At 36.5% G+C, this 17,031-nt stretch overlaps 8 protein-coding genes across 8 annotated transcripts; 4 read left to right on the top strand and 4 right to left on the bottom strand.

Moving 5' to 3' along the window:
• Positions 1–117: 117 nt before the first annotated feature.
• DOS2 (Dos2p) lies at positions 118–1,152 on the bottom strand (the record flags this gene model as incomplete). The annotated part of the gene is made up of 1 exon (XM_015609362.1): positions 118–1,152. The coding sequence occupies one exon, from the start codon at positions 1,150–1,152 to the stop codon at positions 118–120; it is 1,035 nt and encodes a 344-aa protein (XP_015469822.1).
• A 528-nt stretch (positions 1,153–1,680) lies between these two features.
• On the top strand, positions 1,681–3,321 carry MODF (Modfp; the record flags this gene model as incomplete). The annotated part of the gene is made up of 1 exon (XM_015609361.1): positions 1,681–3,321. The coding sequence occupies one exon, from the start codon at positions 1,681–1,683 to the stop codon at positions 3,319–3,321; it is 1,641 nt and encodes a 546-aa protein (XP_015469821.1).
• A 493-nt stretch (positions 3,322–3,814) lies between these two features.
• On the top strand, positions 3,815–5,488 carry LCB2 (serine C-palmitoyltransferase; the record flags this gene model as incomplete). Its single annotated transcript, XM_015609360.1, has 1 exon — positions 3,815–5,488. One exon carries the CDS (start codon positions 3,815–3,817, stop codon positions 5,486–5,488), a length of 1,674 nt encoding a protein of 557 aa, XP_015469820.1.
• Positions 5,489–5,705: 217 nt separating this feature from the next.
• OCA6 (protein-tyrosine-phosphatase) lies at positions 5,706–6,308 on the top strand (the record flags this gene model as incomplete). The annotated part of the gene is made up of 1 exon (XM_015609359.1): positions 5,706–6,308. One exon carries the CDS (start codon positions 5,706–5,708, stop codon positions 6,306–6,308), a length of 603 nt encoding a protein of 200 aa, XP_015469819.1.
• Positions 6,309–6,375: 67 nt separating this feature from the next.
• DOA4 (ubiquitin-specific protease) lies at positions 6,376–9,114 on the bottom strand (the record flags this gene model as incomplete). The annotated part of the gene is made up of 1 exon (XM_015609358.1): positions 6,376–9,114. The coding sequence occupies one exon, from the start codon at positions 9,112–9,114 to the stop codon at positions 6,376–6,378; it is 2,739 nt and encodes a 912-aa protein (XP_015469818.1).
• A 204-nt stretch (positions 9,115–9,318) lies between these two features.
• AC631_00527 (17-beta-hydroxysteroid dehydrogenase-like protein) lies at positions 9,319–10,830 on the bottom strand (the record flags this gene model as incomplete). Its single annotated transcript, XM_015609357.1, has 1 exon — positions 9,319–10,830. The coding sequence occupies one exon, from the start codon at positions 10,828–10,830 to the stop codon at positions 9,319–9,321; it is 1,512 nt and encodes a 503-aa protein (XP_015469817.1).
• Positions 10,831–11,102: 272 nt separating this feature from the next.
• On the top strand, positions 11,103–14,663 carry AC631_00526 (ATP-dependent 3'-5' DNA helicase; the record flags this gene model as incomplete). The annotated part of the gene is made up of 1 exon (XM_015609356.1): positions 11,103–14,663. One exon carries the CDS (start codon positions 11,103–11,105, stop codon positions 14,661–14,663), a length of 3,561 nt encoding a protein of 1,186 aa, XP_015469816.1.
• Positions 14,664–14,855: 192 nt separating this feature from the next.
• AC631_00525 (uncharacterized protein) lies at positions 14,856–16,952 on the bottom strand (the record flags this gene model as incomplete). Its single annotated transcript, XM_015609355.1, has 1 exon — positions 14,856–16,952. One exon carries the CDS (start codon positions 16,950–16,952, stop codon positions 14,856–14,858), a length of 2,097 nt encoding a protein of 698 aa, XP_015469815.1.
• Between the last annotated feature and the right edge of the window lie 79 nt (positions 16,953–17,031).

The following is a 17,031-nucleotide window of genomic DNA, read 5'->3' as shown; positions in this document are numbered from 1 at the left end:
GTGTTTTATTCCTTAAAATTGATTTTAATCACATGTTTTGTGCAGTACACAACAAAATGTCCAATTGGCTATTTCAATATATTTCATTATAACTATAGAGGTATACTAAGTACAGTGCTATTCCCAATCGTCGTCGTCATCGTCGTCGTTATTTGCATCACTAGCCTTTTTCTCGGATGATGCTTGAGTCGAGTTAGCATCCTTTGCAGGTTTTGCATCATGCTCACCTTGTGCCTCTTTAGCTACATCAACGACGTCTTCTTCTTCGTCATCGTCCCAAGTGAATTCTTCTTCATCATCATCATTTTCGATGACGTCCTTGGTCTCCTTCTTTTTCAATAATTCTTTTCTCTTCTTTTCAGATTCTTTAAGCTTTGCCTCGGCCTTGAAGTAACGATACCAGAATAGTTCGTAGGAGATTTTCACAGGCACCAAATCGTTCATCAATATGGTAAGGGTATTTGGGTATTCTTTGAGTAATTTAGAAATTTCGTTTGTTTTTGTATCAGCATTGAATTTCTTGAGTTCTTCTTCGCTATCTGCCTCGTCAGATGTGTATATCGATGCAGTGGTATGTAAGTTGTATAAGTCGCTATCATAACGAGAAGTTCCATAATTTTCTTTCGTGTTCAAAGGTGTCTTGAACAACGTTTCAGATGCTTCGTCTTGCTGCTGTTGGCCTGGGTCCACAGAAACCATCCCGGAAAAAAAGGAGGTAAGCTGAGTGACATATTTACCAGCTTGCTTTTCAACCAGTTCTAAAGTAGAGTCCAAAGTGTCAAGGGTACTAGAGGCATGTTGCTGTAAGTTTTTCAAATCTACTTCAGGAATATGACCAGATAATGCCTTCAATTGCTCTTCAATTTGTCCTAAGTTTTCCGTCACCTTTGCTCTGTTATTAATATTAGTCTTGGCAGAGCTCAATTGCTCAAGCAACTGATTCTTGTGTTCTTCCAACTTGTATTTCTCTTGCAATTCGTTAGCATTCTTTGATGCGCTTGACCACAAACCAGCAAACCTAGTTTCGACCGCCGTGTATGCTTGATCAATTTCATCTTCTAGCTTGTGAACTGCTTCTTCAGTCTTATTATCATTAACTCCTTCTGTCTTAGGAAGCTCTTCTTGTGCCACAATTGGATCATAGAATTCCATTTTGTTTCTCTAAGCTTGAGGTGGTTAAGTATATCTATGATCAAGGTAATCCTTTGATGAATATACTGATCGTTATATATTTATATGCAGTACGATATTATGTTACTTTGGGTCAAGGTACCCATGAAACAGCATTATATTCGAGGAGATGGGTTCAAGTACGTCACAAGATGCGATATATAGTCCCTGGACATATAAATGGTAAAAACATTGCTTCAATTGGAGCAATAACACCGCAATGGCGTTAACCATTCAGGAACTTCGAAGAATGCAACTTCGTTTTGTAGACTTCAGCTTTCTAATTGGCCTCCCCATTGCAGATGATATTCCGAAATATGCAATAATATTAATTTTCACTTAGTATTCTTAAGAATATTGTTTTTGGATGAACCATGAGTCAAATAATACGACTAAGTCAAATTTTGCAATTAGTGCGGTTTTGAGTCCGATAGTCGGGGAGAATAGAAGCAGCTTTAACGATATTCTATGTAGCTATTTTTTTCGTAGACAACTCAACGCTAACGAATAATGATACCGACAGGAAGGTTATTTAACTCACAGGTAGATCAATGTTTACTAAGAATTAAGGATGGGCTTTTCAAGAACAGTGGAAAAAAGACTCAGGATTTGAAAGATTATGTCTTTAGGAAGCCTATTGAAAACTTTGAGATTTATAGACTCAACAACGAGAATAAGCCTTCGTTATGGTCTGTAACAGGACCAGCCAAATCACAATTCCTAGCTATTGTCTCAGGGAAATATCTTCCATTACCCCCACTTTCTAGAACATATCCCTTTATGCTGGACACTTTCAAGTACGATCAGATTCAATTTTTGAACTTTAAAGAAGCTTCAGGGTTAGATAAAGTACATTTATCAGCTAGATATGAATCTTATTCTTACAAAGGAAGCTTAGAAATGTCCGATGATGTTAATTCTGTCCGCAATTATATTACAGGTGCTAATAATTATAATAGTAATACGACTTCGGGAGTTAATGAAGAATTTGTGAATCAACTTTTGGATTTGTTCAATTTGAATCACTTGTCACACAAGTGGATCAACTCGTTATCTAATGGGCAATTAAGAAGGGCAAGATTAGCTAAAGCATTGATCAACAAGCCTAGCTTATTCATAATCGATGATCCGTTTTTGGGATTAGATCCCCACGCAACCAAGTTAGTATCCAATTCGCTTCACAGAGTCAGCAAAGACTTGAACACTAGTGTTGTGTTAGGTTTAAGAGTCCAGGATGATATTCCAGATTGGCTTACCCACGTTGGCTATATTACTACAGAAGATGGATTAAAAATGTCAGGTGCTAAAGAAGATGTGCTTCCTCTTCTCGAAAAAGAATTAAATACTGTGAACTCTATCCATAAACAACACGAAACAAAGCTGAAGAATAAACACAGTACCCCCATTACGAATGAGTCCTTGTGTGCTTCTGGTGAGATTCCTCACATCGAATTTCGCAATGCATCTGTTGTCTACAAAGATTTACCAATATTCACCAATTTTAACTGGAAGATTCCTCGTGGATCCAAATGGCGTATATTAGGTGACAACGGTACCGGAAAAACCACTTTACTCTCCTTGATTACGGCAGACCATCCGCAGTCATGGAGATCAGTGTTAAGCATAGACGGTGTTCTCAGGAAAACCGGAAGCGGAGTTTCATTTTTCGATGTCAACAACAAGATTGGTATCTCTTCACCTGAACTCCATGCCTTAGTTCCAGGAAATAAGACTATGATGCAGATCATTATGAACGGACTAGTTGCTGATGTCGCGAACTCAAATTTCACCTTTATTGCACCCAAAGAACTGCTTACTTCACATTCTCGCGCCCTTCTTGGCAAATTCGACGATATTCTTGCATCTCATGCCAACGATAAGTTCTCTGACTTGTCCATTACCAACCAGAAACTTACATTATTCCTTCGGGCCATTATAAAAAACCCTGAAATTCTCATTCTTGATGAGGCCTTCTCTTGCATGGACGAAGAACAAATTATGATCAGATGCCACGACATTGTAGAAAATGAATTGAAAGACACAACTGTACTAGCGATAGCTCATATAGACTGGGAAATTCCATCCTGCGACTATGTTTTGAAGCTACATGGCGATGAACAGAGATCTTACGGTATTCTGAAGTATGATTGATTCGAGCTTATACTAGTAGTGCTTAGGTGAATTTTTACCCCTATACACTTTTTCTACAACTTTCATTACTACAATTGCACCATTTTTTATTAAAATTTCTTCTGATACAAAACAAAACCAACTACTTAAGACTAGATGTCTTTTATATATAGAAATACACAATATATTCGTTGATATACTGCTTTATTTGCTCTGGATTAAAACTTTTCACACCCAAACGCGCTATTCTAACCGTTGGTGGTTTTGTGTAACTTATCGAGTTTTTGTTCTATTTAGTTAATTTTATTGTCAACAGTTGTTAGCATAGGAGATTACCACGGTTTATACGGACAATCATTAGGTATAACAAGCATCTGTATTGAATAATATCAATAGGAATTATACTCAGAAATTACCAGTGATAGCAGTAAACGTCCGTACCATTTGAACAACCAACCTTGGGGATTACGAAAATAGTAACGCAGGCATATTATTCACCAAAGCAAAAGATAATATGTCTACCAAAATACCAACTGCCGAGAAAGATACTAGGTCAGAGGAAGAACAAGCAGCGTTAGAATATGGGAAGCTTACTTCTAAAGACTACTTGTATGTTTCTCAACATCCAGTGGGAGAACCATTACCCACACCCATCGAGGACGAGCCGCCATACATAGTCTATATTACGACGTATATAAGTTATCTTCTTTTGATTCTTATTGGACACATTCGGGACTTCTTTGGGAAAATATTCAAGCCACGAGACTATGAACATTTGGTGGAGAAAGATGGCTATGGTCCGTGGTACGATGGGTTTGAAAGTTTTTACGTCCGTCGGTTGAAATTAAGAATCGATGATTGTTTTGCGAGACCTATTCATGGAGCACCGGGGCGTTACATCAAGTGTTTTAACCGTGATAGGACCCGCGTGTACGATGAGTATACCTATCCTGGAACTTCAACGGAATGTTTGAATTTGTCCTCTTACAACTATTTGGGATTTGCACAGTCTAAAGGTTTGTGTACGGATCATGCCTTAAAGGCGGTTGAAGATTATGGTACCTCTGGGTGCTCTCCAAGACTGCTTAGTGGTACCACTGACTTACATAAGGAATGTGAACGTGTCATTGCTGATTTTGTACACCAGGAAGATGCTATCATTGTTAGTCAAGGTTACGGTACTAACGCCAATTTATTTGCATCTTTGGCCGATTCCAACTGTTTGATTATAAGTGACGAGTTGAACCACGCGTCGATTAGATTTGGTATCAGATTGTCAGGCGCATCTGTTAAAGTGTTCAAACATAATGATATGAAGGACTTAGAAAAGTTATTGAGAAACTCGATTGCTCAAGGTCAACCAAGAACTCATCGTGCATGGAAGAAAATCATCATTGCTGTTGAAGGGTTATACTCTATGGAAGGTAATATGTGCAATTTACCTCAAATTGTGGACTTGAAAGAAAAATACAAATGCTATTTGTTCGTAGATGAAGCTCATTCTATTGGTGCGTTAGGACCTGAAGGTAGAGGTATCTGTGACTACTTTTCTGTCGATACACGTAGAATTGACTTATTAATGGGTACTTTCACTAAATCTTTTGGTGCTACCGGGGGATACATTGCTGGTCCAAAGGAATTAATAAATAAATTGAGAATTAATTACATTACTAACAACTACTCCGAATGTGTTCCTCCTCCAGTCTTGGGTCAAATCATCTCTTCATTAAGTGTCATTGATGGTAGTTTAAGCCCTGGTGAAGGTTCTGAAAGATTAAAGAGAATTGCTTTCAACTCGCGTTATTTAAGATTAGGATTAAAGAAATTAGGATTTATTGTTTACGGTGCCGATGACTCTCCAGTTATCCCGGTTTTGTTATTTTTGCCAGGTAAGATGCCTGCTGTATCAAGATTCTTGTATTCTATGAACATTGCTGTCGTGGTTGTCAGTTATCCTGCCACCCCGTTAAGTAGTGCTAGAGTCAGATTATGTGTCAGCTCAGCATTAACCAAAGAAGATCTTGACTACGTTTTAACTAAATTTAATGAAGTTGGTGATATGGTTTATTTGAAATTTAGCAGTGGTATCGCTGGTGGGTCTAAAATACCAGGACAACCTCCTAGATGGTCAATCGAAGATGTGATCGCCACTAATGTCGAAGATTGCAAAAAAGCTACTATGGCGTAATCCCTCTCATTTTTAGACCTTAATTACTTAATGTTTCTCTTCTATTATCTACATATTAATATCAGCTTCTATTTCAATCGTATATAATTTAATTACTTAATATAATGGCTTTCCTATACTACTTAATCGAACGAGCTTGATATTATGTAAGCAGTACATGTATATCAAAAACCCGATATCAATTAGAGGGAAGTATACCTGATACAATTAACTACTGATGGCTTCTACTACGGAATGGAAAGTTCCCGATCCACTAACTCCACCGTTGAAATTTAGCACGGTTCAACCAAATTTGTATAGGGGTGCATACCCCAGAGAAATTAATTTTCCCTTCTTGAAGACTTTAGAGTTGAAGACAATAATATCCTTGACCCCTAGTCCAATTGCTTCGGAAACTGACAAAAAGTTATATGACTTTGCTGTTGAAAACAATATACGAATGGTTCACTTAGAATGTGCTCATCTAGGAAAGGGTAAAAAGAGGGGCGTCCCTATTGGATATTCGGCAATATTGGAAGCCTTAAACCTAATGATTCACAAGGAATATGGACCGATATATATACATTGTCTAAATGGAGGACAAGTCACAAGTTTGGTAATAGCATGTCTTCGTAAAGTGCAGTTTTGGTCTTCAATTGCAATTTTTAATGAATTCATAAACTTCACGTCTAATATAACGGTAAATGATAGAAGTTTCGTAGAAGGGTTTAAGGGAGAGATAAATGTAAATTCTAAAGATAAGGTGGATTGGCTATGGGTGGGTATGAGTAAAGGTGTCATTGGTAATCATCCTAAAATAAGAGTAACTGATGTATCATGAGGAAGTAATTAATTAGTCAATTAATTATTATCTATATTTATTCAATATATATATATACAAGTATTATCTAAATACGTTGGTAAAATAAACAGTATGCATTTCTATTCAATACCTGGCTCTCTTTACAATTGTAGGTGACCTTAGCGTCATCGAAGTAACACCAATCTCTTGTCTTTTTTGAATCACTTTGCTTATAAACATAGGAGGTGTAATGTCCAGTGGTTAGATTACCATAGTGATTTGCCACGCCATAAAGTTTATATCTGAATGGAGGTTGTTGATTTCTTGCTGGCAACGTTGACAAAATCTGCCTTTCCTTTTCCTTCGATATTTTTTCATTTGACTTAAGATTATCATTAACTGACGTGCCAACGTCTGGCCAGTATGATGTAAGGTCTAAAACATCATTAACTGGATACTTTATAAAAGTATCAAGTTTATTGAAATAACCATTACTATTAATTTTAAATCTCTTGAAATGAATGATTAAGACGTTTGGTAGCCTGGTGATGGTTATTTTTTTTGTCAGTTTGGTGAACTTTTTGCAACTAGGACAATGCCATTTATTATTATCATCAAGTAATTCAGTAGTCACAAAGCCTTCTAAACAATCATGTAACGAAACATCCTTAAGGGAACCAAGTTTCTCTGGAATTGGTAAGGATAATATCAGAAATGCATTGTATGTCGTTGATGTTAACCCACATTCCAAACACTTTAATTGTGATAAATATTGACCTTGGAAAAAATCAACGATAATTGAAAAGTTTAGTTTGAGATATCTTTCCCATTCTATGGTAGAAGCTAATCTAACAGGAAGAAATTCTCTTGTTTTCTCTTGTTCTGGGGTCAATTCCAATATAGTCCTTTTTTCTTCAGGGTCCGATATTAGCATTTGATTTAAGTCTTCATGTAATCCATCTAATATGAAGTTTAAAAATTCAATACAATCCTGTTGATCAAATGTCGCAAACTGTTGGCCAGGGGATAATGATCCCACTACCTTTTTAAAACTTGTTGGAGTAAAGTATTTACCAACATTTGAGAACATATTCATTAATAGATTAGCAAAATTTGTAGTTAAAATGCCTTTAGTTCCTAGTTTATTGTTCACATTAATATGCTGGCGATATGATTGAAGCGAAGCAGTCGATGGCAAAGATGAGCTTGATATATTTGGAAAAAAAAAATTGGTTAATTGTGGTGTAGCTCCTAAACATTGAAGAATGCAATTCATATAACAAGAATTACCAAGATTAGTGAGGCCTGTAGTATATTGCTCTAAAAATTTAACAGCATTGTTATTCTTAGAAGTAAAAGGAATTTCAGAAGACAAACTAGATTTTGATGGACTAAGTGAATTCGACAATGTATGGGATAAGTTTGATACCGATGCATTAGATTCTCTTCTAGACGGACTTGATTTGAGTTTGGGCTTCTGCTGTCGTGGTGGAGAAGAGCTTAGCTTATCATTATTGATAAACGAGCCTTCCAAAGAAGAAGAACGAAAGCGATTGGAATTTTGAATACTTGTCGATGTGTTTGAATTAATATTAGACGTCGTTGCCGCCATTAATGTGGAAGGTGAGAAGGTATTTGATATCGGTGTATTCTTTGACTTCGCAGTAGATAAGTAGTCACCAAAGTTTTTAAGATACGGCGACGAAGATCTTTCTGGATTTATAGAGTCTTCTAGAGTTTTAGCATTCTTCTGTCTAGGTATCGATGAATCACTACCGCCTCTTGACAATGAAGCCTCGGGCCTAGCAAGAACTTGTGTAGTGTTAGTTTTGGTGATATATTTGTCACCAAACATATCATACCAGGTTTTTACACCACCTGCTAAAATGCAAGGGTGACGTTTTAGCTTTGAACTTATATATTTGTTCTTGTATGTTATTATATCAATTAATTTTTGAAATGGACACTGTACTGCGATACCGTTCGAGTCACCATTTATCAACAGACTTTTGAGTGACATAAACCTATCTTCTTCTATATTTGGACCGTAACGGAAATTGTATATAACCACTAAATCGTAATTGAATCTTTTCAAAAATCGTTTGTATTGTTCAGAAGGAAGTAACATTTCAAGCCTTGCCTCTAGATCTTGGTCGACAACATTATGGAATTCTTTCAGTGTACCTGATAAGCTATTAACCCACTCCGGTTCTATGTTCACAATTTCAGAATGGTTTATGTGATTGTAATTATACTCCTTTCTAGTCCTAAAATCTATCAATAAAATGCTCTTAGACGAGTAAGTTTGCAGGAAAAGCAATGTATATAGCTCAGATGGATTAATAAACTCCCTATATTTATATGCTTCTATGCTTATACTCTTTGTATGAGATATTTGAGAACCATCTTCCATTTCCTGGGGTGAAGGACTTTTAAGATTATTAAACCTGGCTAATAACGGATCCACTGATCCGTCGATCTTATTAGATTCATTAGCCTTCGGAGAATTCGAAAAGACCTCCATCATATGTTCATATTTGCTTTTCTTATTCTGTAAAGTAACTTTTATATCATCAAGAAACTCCTTCGTCTCAACGGTTACTGCTTTCTCGCAGAATTTATATAACGCCACCGAGATATCAAAACTGACCAAGGCTAACTCGAAATCGCAGTAACCCAATCTCTCTAGCTTCCTTGATTCATGGGTGAATATTTCTATAAGCGAAACCTGATGCCCTAAAAGTTTAGGTATCTTTGGTGTGCTCGATATAAGTTCATTTGTAATCGATAAGGATAATGATTTAAGCTCATCAATTGACCTGAACTTCACTATTTCAGACGTCATCTATGAAATATGATATTAGACTCTATTCAGACGTATGTCTTGAGCAATATTTATATTAGGTTTTAATTATCAGTAAAGAACTATCAATGGGCCTGAATGGTAACTAATCCAATTTTGAGGATTATTTTGGGGTTCCAGGTTTTGCACGTTCTACAAAAATATGTTAATAAAAATACAGGATATCACTTTATATATATTAATAAGCTAGAAACTACTGAGGAACTCTTTCAAACCGGAATCGAATCCTTGTTCCCATTCCCAAATAAAATTCAGCAGACCTTTGTCTTTGATGTGCTCGGCCAATCTTGCAGCCTTCCATGCACCAGTTCTACCTATGACAGATCCATCAAATTTAGCAAACTCTAAGGAATCTTTCCAAGCTGTAGAGAATCCATCCTTGTATCTGTCATGTTCGTATTTTTCTTTTGAGTTTTGCTTATTCCAATAATCAGAATGACCACCAAATGCATTATCTAATTTTTGTTTGAATACAGATTCATCAGGTACCTGTTTCCCTTTTATAGAAATAGGTGGCTGGATTGCTCCCTTATCAAACATGGTTCTAAAGTCCCATTCTCCTCCATTTCCTGACTGGAATTTGAAGGTCCAGAAGTAGGATCCGAAGCCAGCTCTTTGGGAAATAAGTTCAACTTGACGTCTACCATAATCAACTACCAAATTATCTCTCTTGTCATTGGCCCCATCTCTTCCCCAGGAGTCACCGTCTAACACACAAGAATATTCCCCAACCATAAAGTCTACCCCTTTACCGTTATCATTGAGGTTCGTTAATAAGTCTTTGTCTAAATCACCAATGATTGCCTGTGGAGACTTCTTCTTATCATCATCAGAGAAACAGCGGTAGCAATGATGGTCAACTACAACTCCTAATGATTCTCCATCAGATTGGTTGTCTTGGACCCATTTAACCCACTGATCTGGCCACCAACCGTCAGATATAACCACTGGAACTTCACTGTCTGCTTTACGAATCAGTGAAATACCAGCCGCATAGTAGCGTGATTGTCTTTTTGGATCATTTGCAAATTCCGCTTCGTTTACAATTTGAATGGCAGCAATATTTTCGTATTTCTTTAAGTCTTTAGCGATAAATTCCAACATATCACAGACCAAAAGTTGTGACTCCTGACAGTTCCAGAATCCAGCTTCTCCGCCAGATTTTTCACCACTGTGATCCGATCCGTTGGCTCCTTTAGGTAACCCGTGAATATCAACCACAACTGAAATATTGTGTTTACCAGCTTTTTCTATAAATTCCTTTTTAAAAATATCCCACGCATTAGAGTACACAGATTTAGCATACTTCTCGAATTTAGTACCCTTGGCATATTTTCCACCACCCACTTCCCAGTATCCAATTGGTACTCTAACACTTTCAACGTGATGATCATGCAACCACTTCCAGTCATCATCGTTCATAAAGTTGGTCCAATGATGCTCAAACTTCTTTTGAGCTTCCTTTTCACCACTTTGTTCTACTTGCTTGCTAACAGCTTCTAATTCACAATCTGCTCCTTCTGGGAATAATTCATGAAATATCCACTTTTCCATCACGAAACAAGCTCCAATATTCACACCAAAATTATGACGTGATTGGTATATTTGCTTCTTCGTTGGTGCTTTACCAGGAGTTGCAGCTGGCGAAGCTGGGCCAATTTTGGAACCCTTTGATTTAATCTTAAGTTTATCAAACATAGTTTATTATTTGTCTACTCGTTTATTTTCCACAGTTATCAAATATATCTAAGCGATTCTTATATATTTATCTTGTCTAAGCCTTCAATTTTCAACCTGACCATCAACTACGTAATTGCTAAGGACGCTTGCTATAATAGCAAGCATGCATGTCAAGATTGTTGTCGCGAATCATGTCGAAAAGTATGCTAAAAATGACAAATCAGTTTATGGCGCTTAGCTATATGCTTCTCAAGCAGTTTATTGTACAGTTCATATGAAATGAAGAGGGAATGGAGCAACATCGCACCAGTATAGAGATATCAGACTGGCCATCATCATTTCAAAGGCTATTGAAAATTTTTTTTCAAATCAATACCCATTTGACATTTTTATCATCGCATTCAAGATCAACTATACCGACGTATGATCTACTACATAAACTAAATGGAGACATTAGCAAGCTAGATTTGGCAATTATAGCCAACTTATTACCTCATGGAGATGTAACTTATGAATATGTGGATGAGAATCAAGTAATGCTTTCATTTACGGAAAAAGTTCAGTTCGATTGGACTACGGGGTACCATCAATCCAAACCTAGTACGATGGATGATGCTTATAAGGAAGCTGCGGAAATGAAAGGTGAATTTGATTCAAAACAATTGCTTATTTTTGACTTTAGGGATACGAAAGTTCAGGGCATTGGTTCGGTAATTAAAGGAGGAAGAAGAGCAAAGAAACGAAAGACAGAACCAGTGGATCCTGGCGAAGGGTTTTTTCTTTCTAGTAAGGATCTTAGCCTTCAAAACCTAACAAATAAACAGCTCCTGAACATAATAATAGGTCGGAATGAAAAATTTAAACGGTGTGTAGCTGATTATTTGCAATCTATGACAGAGGAAGAAATACACGGTGAGGATGATTTAGCTATGAAGAAATTACTTGATTCGAATCGAGAGAAGATACCAAAGCCTCCTGACTTAGAAGATCCCATAGTAGCTCTTGACAAAAATAACACAAGTATTCCGTCGGATGAAAAGCCATCATTAGACGACATGATAAACGCATTAAAATTGAAGCCATTCTACAAGGATCAGATTGTTGCCATTGAGACATTGACACATGCCCAAAGTGGTAAATTTGATATGCTTCCTATTAAAAAAGAAGACAGTGAAATTGTGATTCACCCAGATCTAAAGAACGCACTCCTCAATTATAAAAATATATCAATTGATGGTGGATTGTACTTACATCAAGCAGAGGCATTAAAAGCATTGATGTTTGATGAATCGAAGAATCATGTCATTGTAAGTACTTCAACCAGTTCTGGAAAATCACTTATATACCAACTACCTATTATCAATGATATTCTTTGGAACATTAGCAAAGGTAACAAGAAAAGAGAATGTACAGCATTTTTTATATTTCCTACAAAGGCATTAGCCCAAGACCAAAAGAGACACTTGCAAGAATTTATTAAGCATCTTTCAATAACGAAAGACAGACAAATAATTGTTGAGACTTACGATGGTGATACACCCGGACATAACAGAAGTTCAATACGAACATTTGCAGACATTATTTTCACTAATCCGGATGCCATACATGCGTCTATTTTGCCTAACCATAGAGGTTCCTCTTCTGACAGGTCTAGTTGGCATGATTTTTTATCTGGTTTGAAATATGTTGTAATGGATGAGTTGCATGTTTACAAAGGTACTTTCGGTATACATGTGAGTTATGTTATGAGTAGGCTAATGAGAATAGTCACCAAATTGCGTGAAGATCAGGCTATATATCCTTTTAACAATTTACAGTTTATATCCTGTTCTGCAACTATAAAAAACCCAATCTCTCATTTTAGGGCAGTTTGCGGGATTTCTTCGAAAGAAAAGATAGTCCATATATCTGAAGATGGCAGTCCGTGTTCCGAAAAGAAATTAATAGTATGGAATCCACCGGCTTTGATGAATAAAAAAGGACAAATGACCTCCTCGGGTAGTTTTGGAAAATCAAACTCCTTGAGTTCAGTCCTTGTACCAAGGGAAAATTCTATACTGGAGCTGGCAAAATTGCTACTTCAGCTTTTGAATAATTTACCAACGATAAAAGTTATTGTATTCTGTCCGATTCGTGTTGTTTGTGAATTAATGATGAAGGAGATTAGAAGTTTGTTATCAAATTATGCTATCTCTAGCTCATCTTTATCTGAAAGTGATATTATGTCGTACAGGGGTGGGTATTCAAAATCTGATAGACGTATAATCGAAGAAAAAATGTTTAACGGGAAATTAAGGGCTATTATAGCAACAAATGCATTAGAATTGGGTATTGATTTGTCAGATTTGGATGTGGTAATTACATGTGGTTTTCCTATGCTGAAGCTGAATTTGCATCAGCAGTTTGGGCGTGCTGGAAGAGGTAATGCATCCCAGGGAAGTCTAGCTATTTTCGTTGCTGGATCCAAGCCACTCGATCAACATTATTTGAGGTATCCTTTAGAGTTGTGTGATAAAAGTACATATGAAGATTTATGTGTTGAAGGTTTAATGGATTTGGGGCTGAATCAGCTTATTATGGAAATGCATTTACAATGTGCAGCCTTTGAATGGCCAATTGATATTGAAAGTGATATTGATTGGTTCTCTCTGGATGGATCAATAAATAAGAAGAATACCTTTATTAAGCTATGCAGAGAGAGGTTATATAAAGATAAGGGTAATAAATATAGAACAAGCCCACGTTACCTACCTTGGCCTGTCGAACATGTGTCTATTCGAGCTGTTGAGGAGACCAGCTATGCAGTAGTCGATACCACAAATGGCCGTAATATTGTAATTGAGGAAGTTGAAGCACTGAGAACAAGTTTCACACTTTATGAAGGAGGCATATTTTTACATCAAGGATATCCGTACTTGGTGACAGAGTTCAATTCGGATGGGTGTTTCGCAAAGGTTGAAAGAGTGAAAGTCGACTGGATCACTCAACAAAGGGATTTTACGGATGTAGATCCAATCGAAGTTGAATATATTAAATGTTTAAATCCACCTTTAGATACAAACAAAATTAATGATACACCTATATTTTTTGGTAAGATTGAAACAACAATAGTGGTTTTTGGTTATTTCAAGGTCAATCGAAGATCAGAAATACTTGAAGCAGTTGAAGTCAAAAATCCACCTGTTATTCTTCATTCTAAAGGATTTTGGATTGATATCCCTCTGGAAGCCTTAAATGTAATTCAAGAAAAGTCCTTATCTCCTGCTGCTGGCATACATGCTGCTCAACATGCAATCATGAATATCCTTCCGTTATTCATAAATGGTGGTGCGACTACTAATCCCAACGCAAAGTTTACATCTAATGTAGGAGAGTCCGAGTTAATGACTGAATGCAAAGCACCAGAGAAAGAATTCGCCCGAAGGCAAACTAAACGGAAAAGACCCGCTCGTTTAGTATTTTATGATGCAAAAGGTGGACCTCAAGGATCCGGTGTTGCAGCTAAAACCTTTGAACATATTGATGAAATTTTGCATACCACCTACCTTAGGGTAAAAGATTGTGAATGTGAATGGGGCTGTCCTAGTTGTGTTACTGCAAGCTTTTGTAAAGAAATGCTGTTGGTCATGTCCAAGCCAGCAGCAATCATTATATTAGGTGCTTTATTAGGATTGGATTTGACTGACTTAAGGGAAGAAGTTTCTGATGGCCCAGAACCAAATATGCCAGAATTAAATGTAGAAACAATTCAACCCAGTGGTTCTGTAAAACTCTCAGCTGATGTGGAAATTTTAGAAGTAAGGGAAGCATCGGAACCTTTGAAACCTTTAATCAAAAAAGAGGAGGTGTAACATTTAAGCTCATATCTATTTGATTAAATGCTTTTAAGGGTAATATCTAGAAAAAAAAAAACTATGTCTGTGCTTTTGTTCGATCGTAATATAAATCTAGCTACACTAATACCTACAATTTATGTACATTTTTCTAATTATGATATTTATATGCGTTGAATATATAATACATAGAGTGCTACAGTGTCTATATCATTTATTTTTTCTTCCAGTCAAAATAGAAGCCTGCCTAGTGAGCCTCTTAGCGAAGCTGCTTTTTCTTGGTGTGCTGTCTTCATTGCTGGATAAATCAGATTCTTGTCTACGAAGCGGTAAATGTCGACTTGGTCTGCTTGAATGGTTAACGCTTGGAGAGCTCATCCTTCTTGGAGAAATATAATCTGTTGAGGGAGCCGCGGAATTCGCAACGTGCACATTTTCGTTAGATGCATTCGCTGACACTGGTGAGGAAGCCTGATGTCTACTTTGTAGAGCAGGACTATATGGCAAGGATTTTGGTTTTGCATAACGGAACACATGCAGTATAGGTTTCAAGTAAATTGATGCCAATGTTCCAATATTCAATTCAAGTTCTTCTAAGATACTTGGATCAATATTATCACTATCTGTTGAAATAACTGGATTCGAATTCAAAATCACCTTTTTAGTATTTGCTTGAAATTCCCCATCTGCGCCATTAGCATCTTCCGCAGAAAGTAATCTCCAATATATAAATCCCCTATCTCTAATATCTGGATTATCCACTTCTTCGGTTGCCCACTTCAATACTTTTAGTATCAAACTTTCTCCCTTTTCTGGTAACTTTAAATATAACTTTGTTGCTGCAGTAAGTATGGCATATTGTACTTCTATTGGATCATCCTTAAATGTAGAAATGAAATCTCCCATTATAAGCTCCACTCTATCAATATGTTCACAATATTGGCCTAAAATCCAAATCATTGCAGTTTTGGCTTCTGGTTCATCAATAACCTTATAATGTTTCATTAATTCTTTAATTGCAAAATTGTACCTACCTGGGTACTTCCGCAATATATTCTTAATCACAATCGATGATTCCTGTACAATATAAGAAATTCCGTTAGAAATTAAATCACATATAACATCAACACATTCATCCGATGCTGCAGTTAACTTGACTGCTAGGTTCCCAAAAGCCCTGATTGCTTTTCTAGACATCGCAACGTCAACCTCAGTTGCGTACTCCTCTAATTCCCTCAAAACAACACGGACATTTTGATCATTAGCCGCTAGGTATATGATTTCTAGCTTTGTATCTTTGATGTAGATAGGATCATCATAACGACAGAAAAACATTTCAATATCGAAACTTAATAATTCCTTCCTTCCTAGAAGAAGAAGTATAACATTTCTCAAAGCAAGGAACTGTGTTTCTGGCGGCTTAGATAAAAGGGACACAAGAGAAGATCCCAATTTCTTTGATAAAGTGGGAATAACTAATTCTGGATTTTTAACATAATGGCTGAAGTATACAATTAACTTAATAGCATTTAAAATTACCGCAGAATTCTCGTGCTGCAAAGACGGAATGGTAGATTCAATCAAGTCCAATGCTTCCTCTGTTGTTTGTGGAACATAAGACATCAAGGAATTTAAAATATATATCTGACACCATTCGTTTGTCTTACCCAAATAAGATACTAAAGTCAACGAGTGTTTCTTATTAATAGTCAAAGCTAATGTTTTCCCATTCTCAGTTATATAACTTAAAGCAGCTAATGCATTCGCCACGACTGCTTCATTCGAGTCATATAAAAGGTCATTCAACTCTTCAATCAAGTACAGTTGCATGGCTCTTTCTCGGTCATGTTGGAATAATCTTGACACCGCAAAAGCGGCCGCTTTTTTTACATGAGGATCCGGAAAATGCAAGGCAATAATGACCTTATTGAATGTAGCATTTACATAGTCTTTATTTGGAATTGATGATAAAGTCTTAAGCGCAAGTGCCTTCATTAAAGGATCCGGATCGTCTTCAAACCGGACCAAAAACGGCAACGCTTCATGAGCTTCTTTCGGGCTAGAAGCAGAGAATGTAACCAAGTAGTGGAAACACATCTTCCTGATCTCGAAGTCATCAAACTTCATAAGAGAAATTATGTCCGGAAAGAATTTAATAATTTCATTATTATTCAATATTATATTGGCGAGTACTTTTTTTAAAACAATCTTAATTCTAGCGTGTGGCTTTGATTTCTTAAGTGCCCGTTCTAATTCAGTTCTTAATTCAACAGACTTAGTCTTAGTAAATAGTTTTCCATCACTCATTATTACAGTTCAAGAAATCCACTACTAGATCAAACCATAAAGATTCTGTTTTATGAGTAGTTCCATAAACGCGTGATAT

The sequence above is a fragment of the Debaryomyces fabryi genome (genome assembly GCF_001447935.2).
Source record: "Debaryomyces fabryi strain CBS 789 chromosome Unknown contig00006, whole genome shotgun sequence".
Lineage (NCBI taxonomy): Eukaryota > Fungi > Ascomycota > Pichiomycetes > Serinales > Debaryomycetaceae > Debaryomyces > Debaryomyces fabryi.
This window is presented reverse-complemented; position numbering and strand designations above follow the sequence as displayed.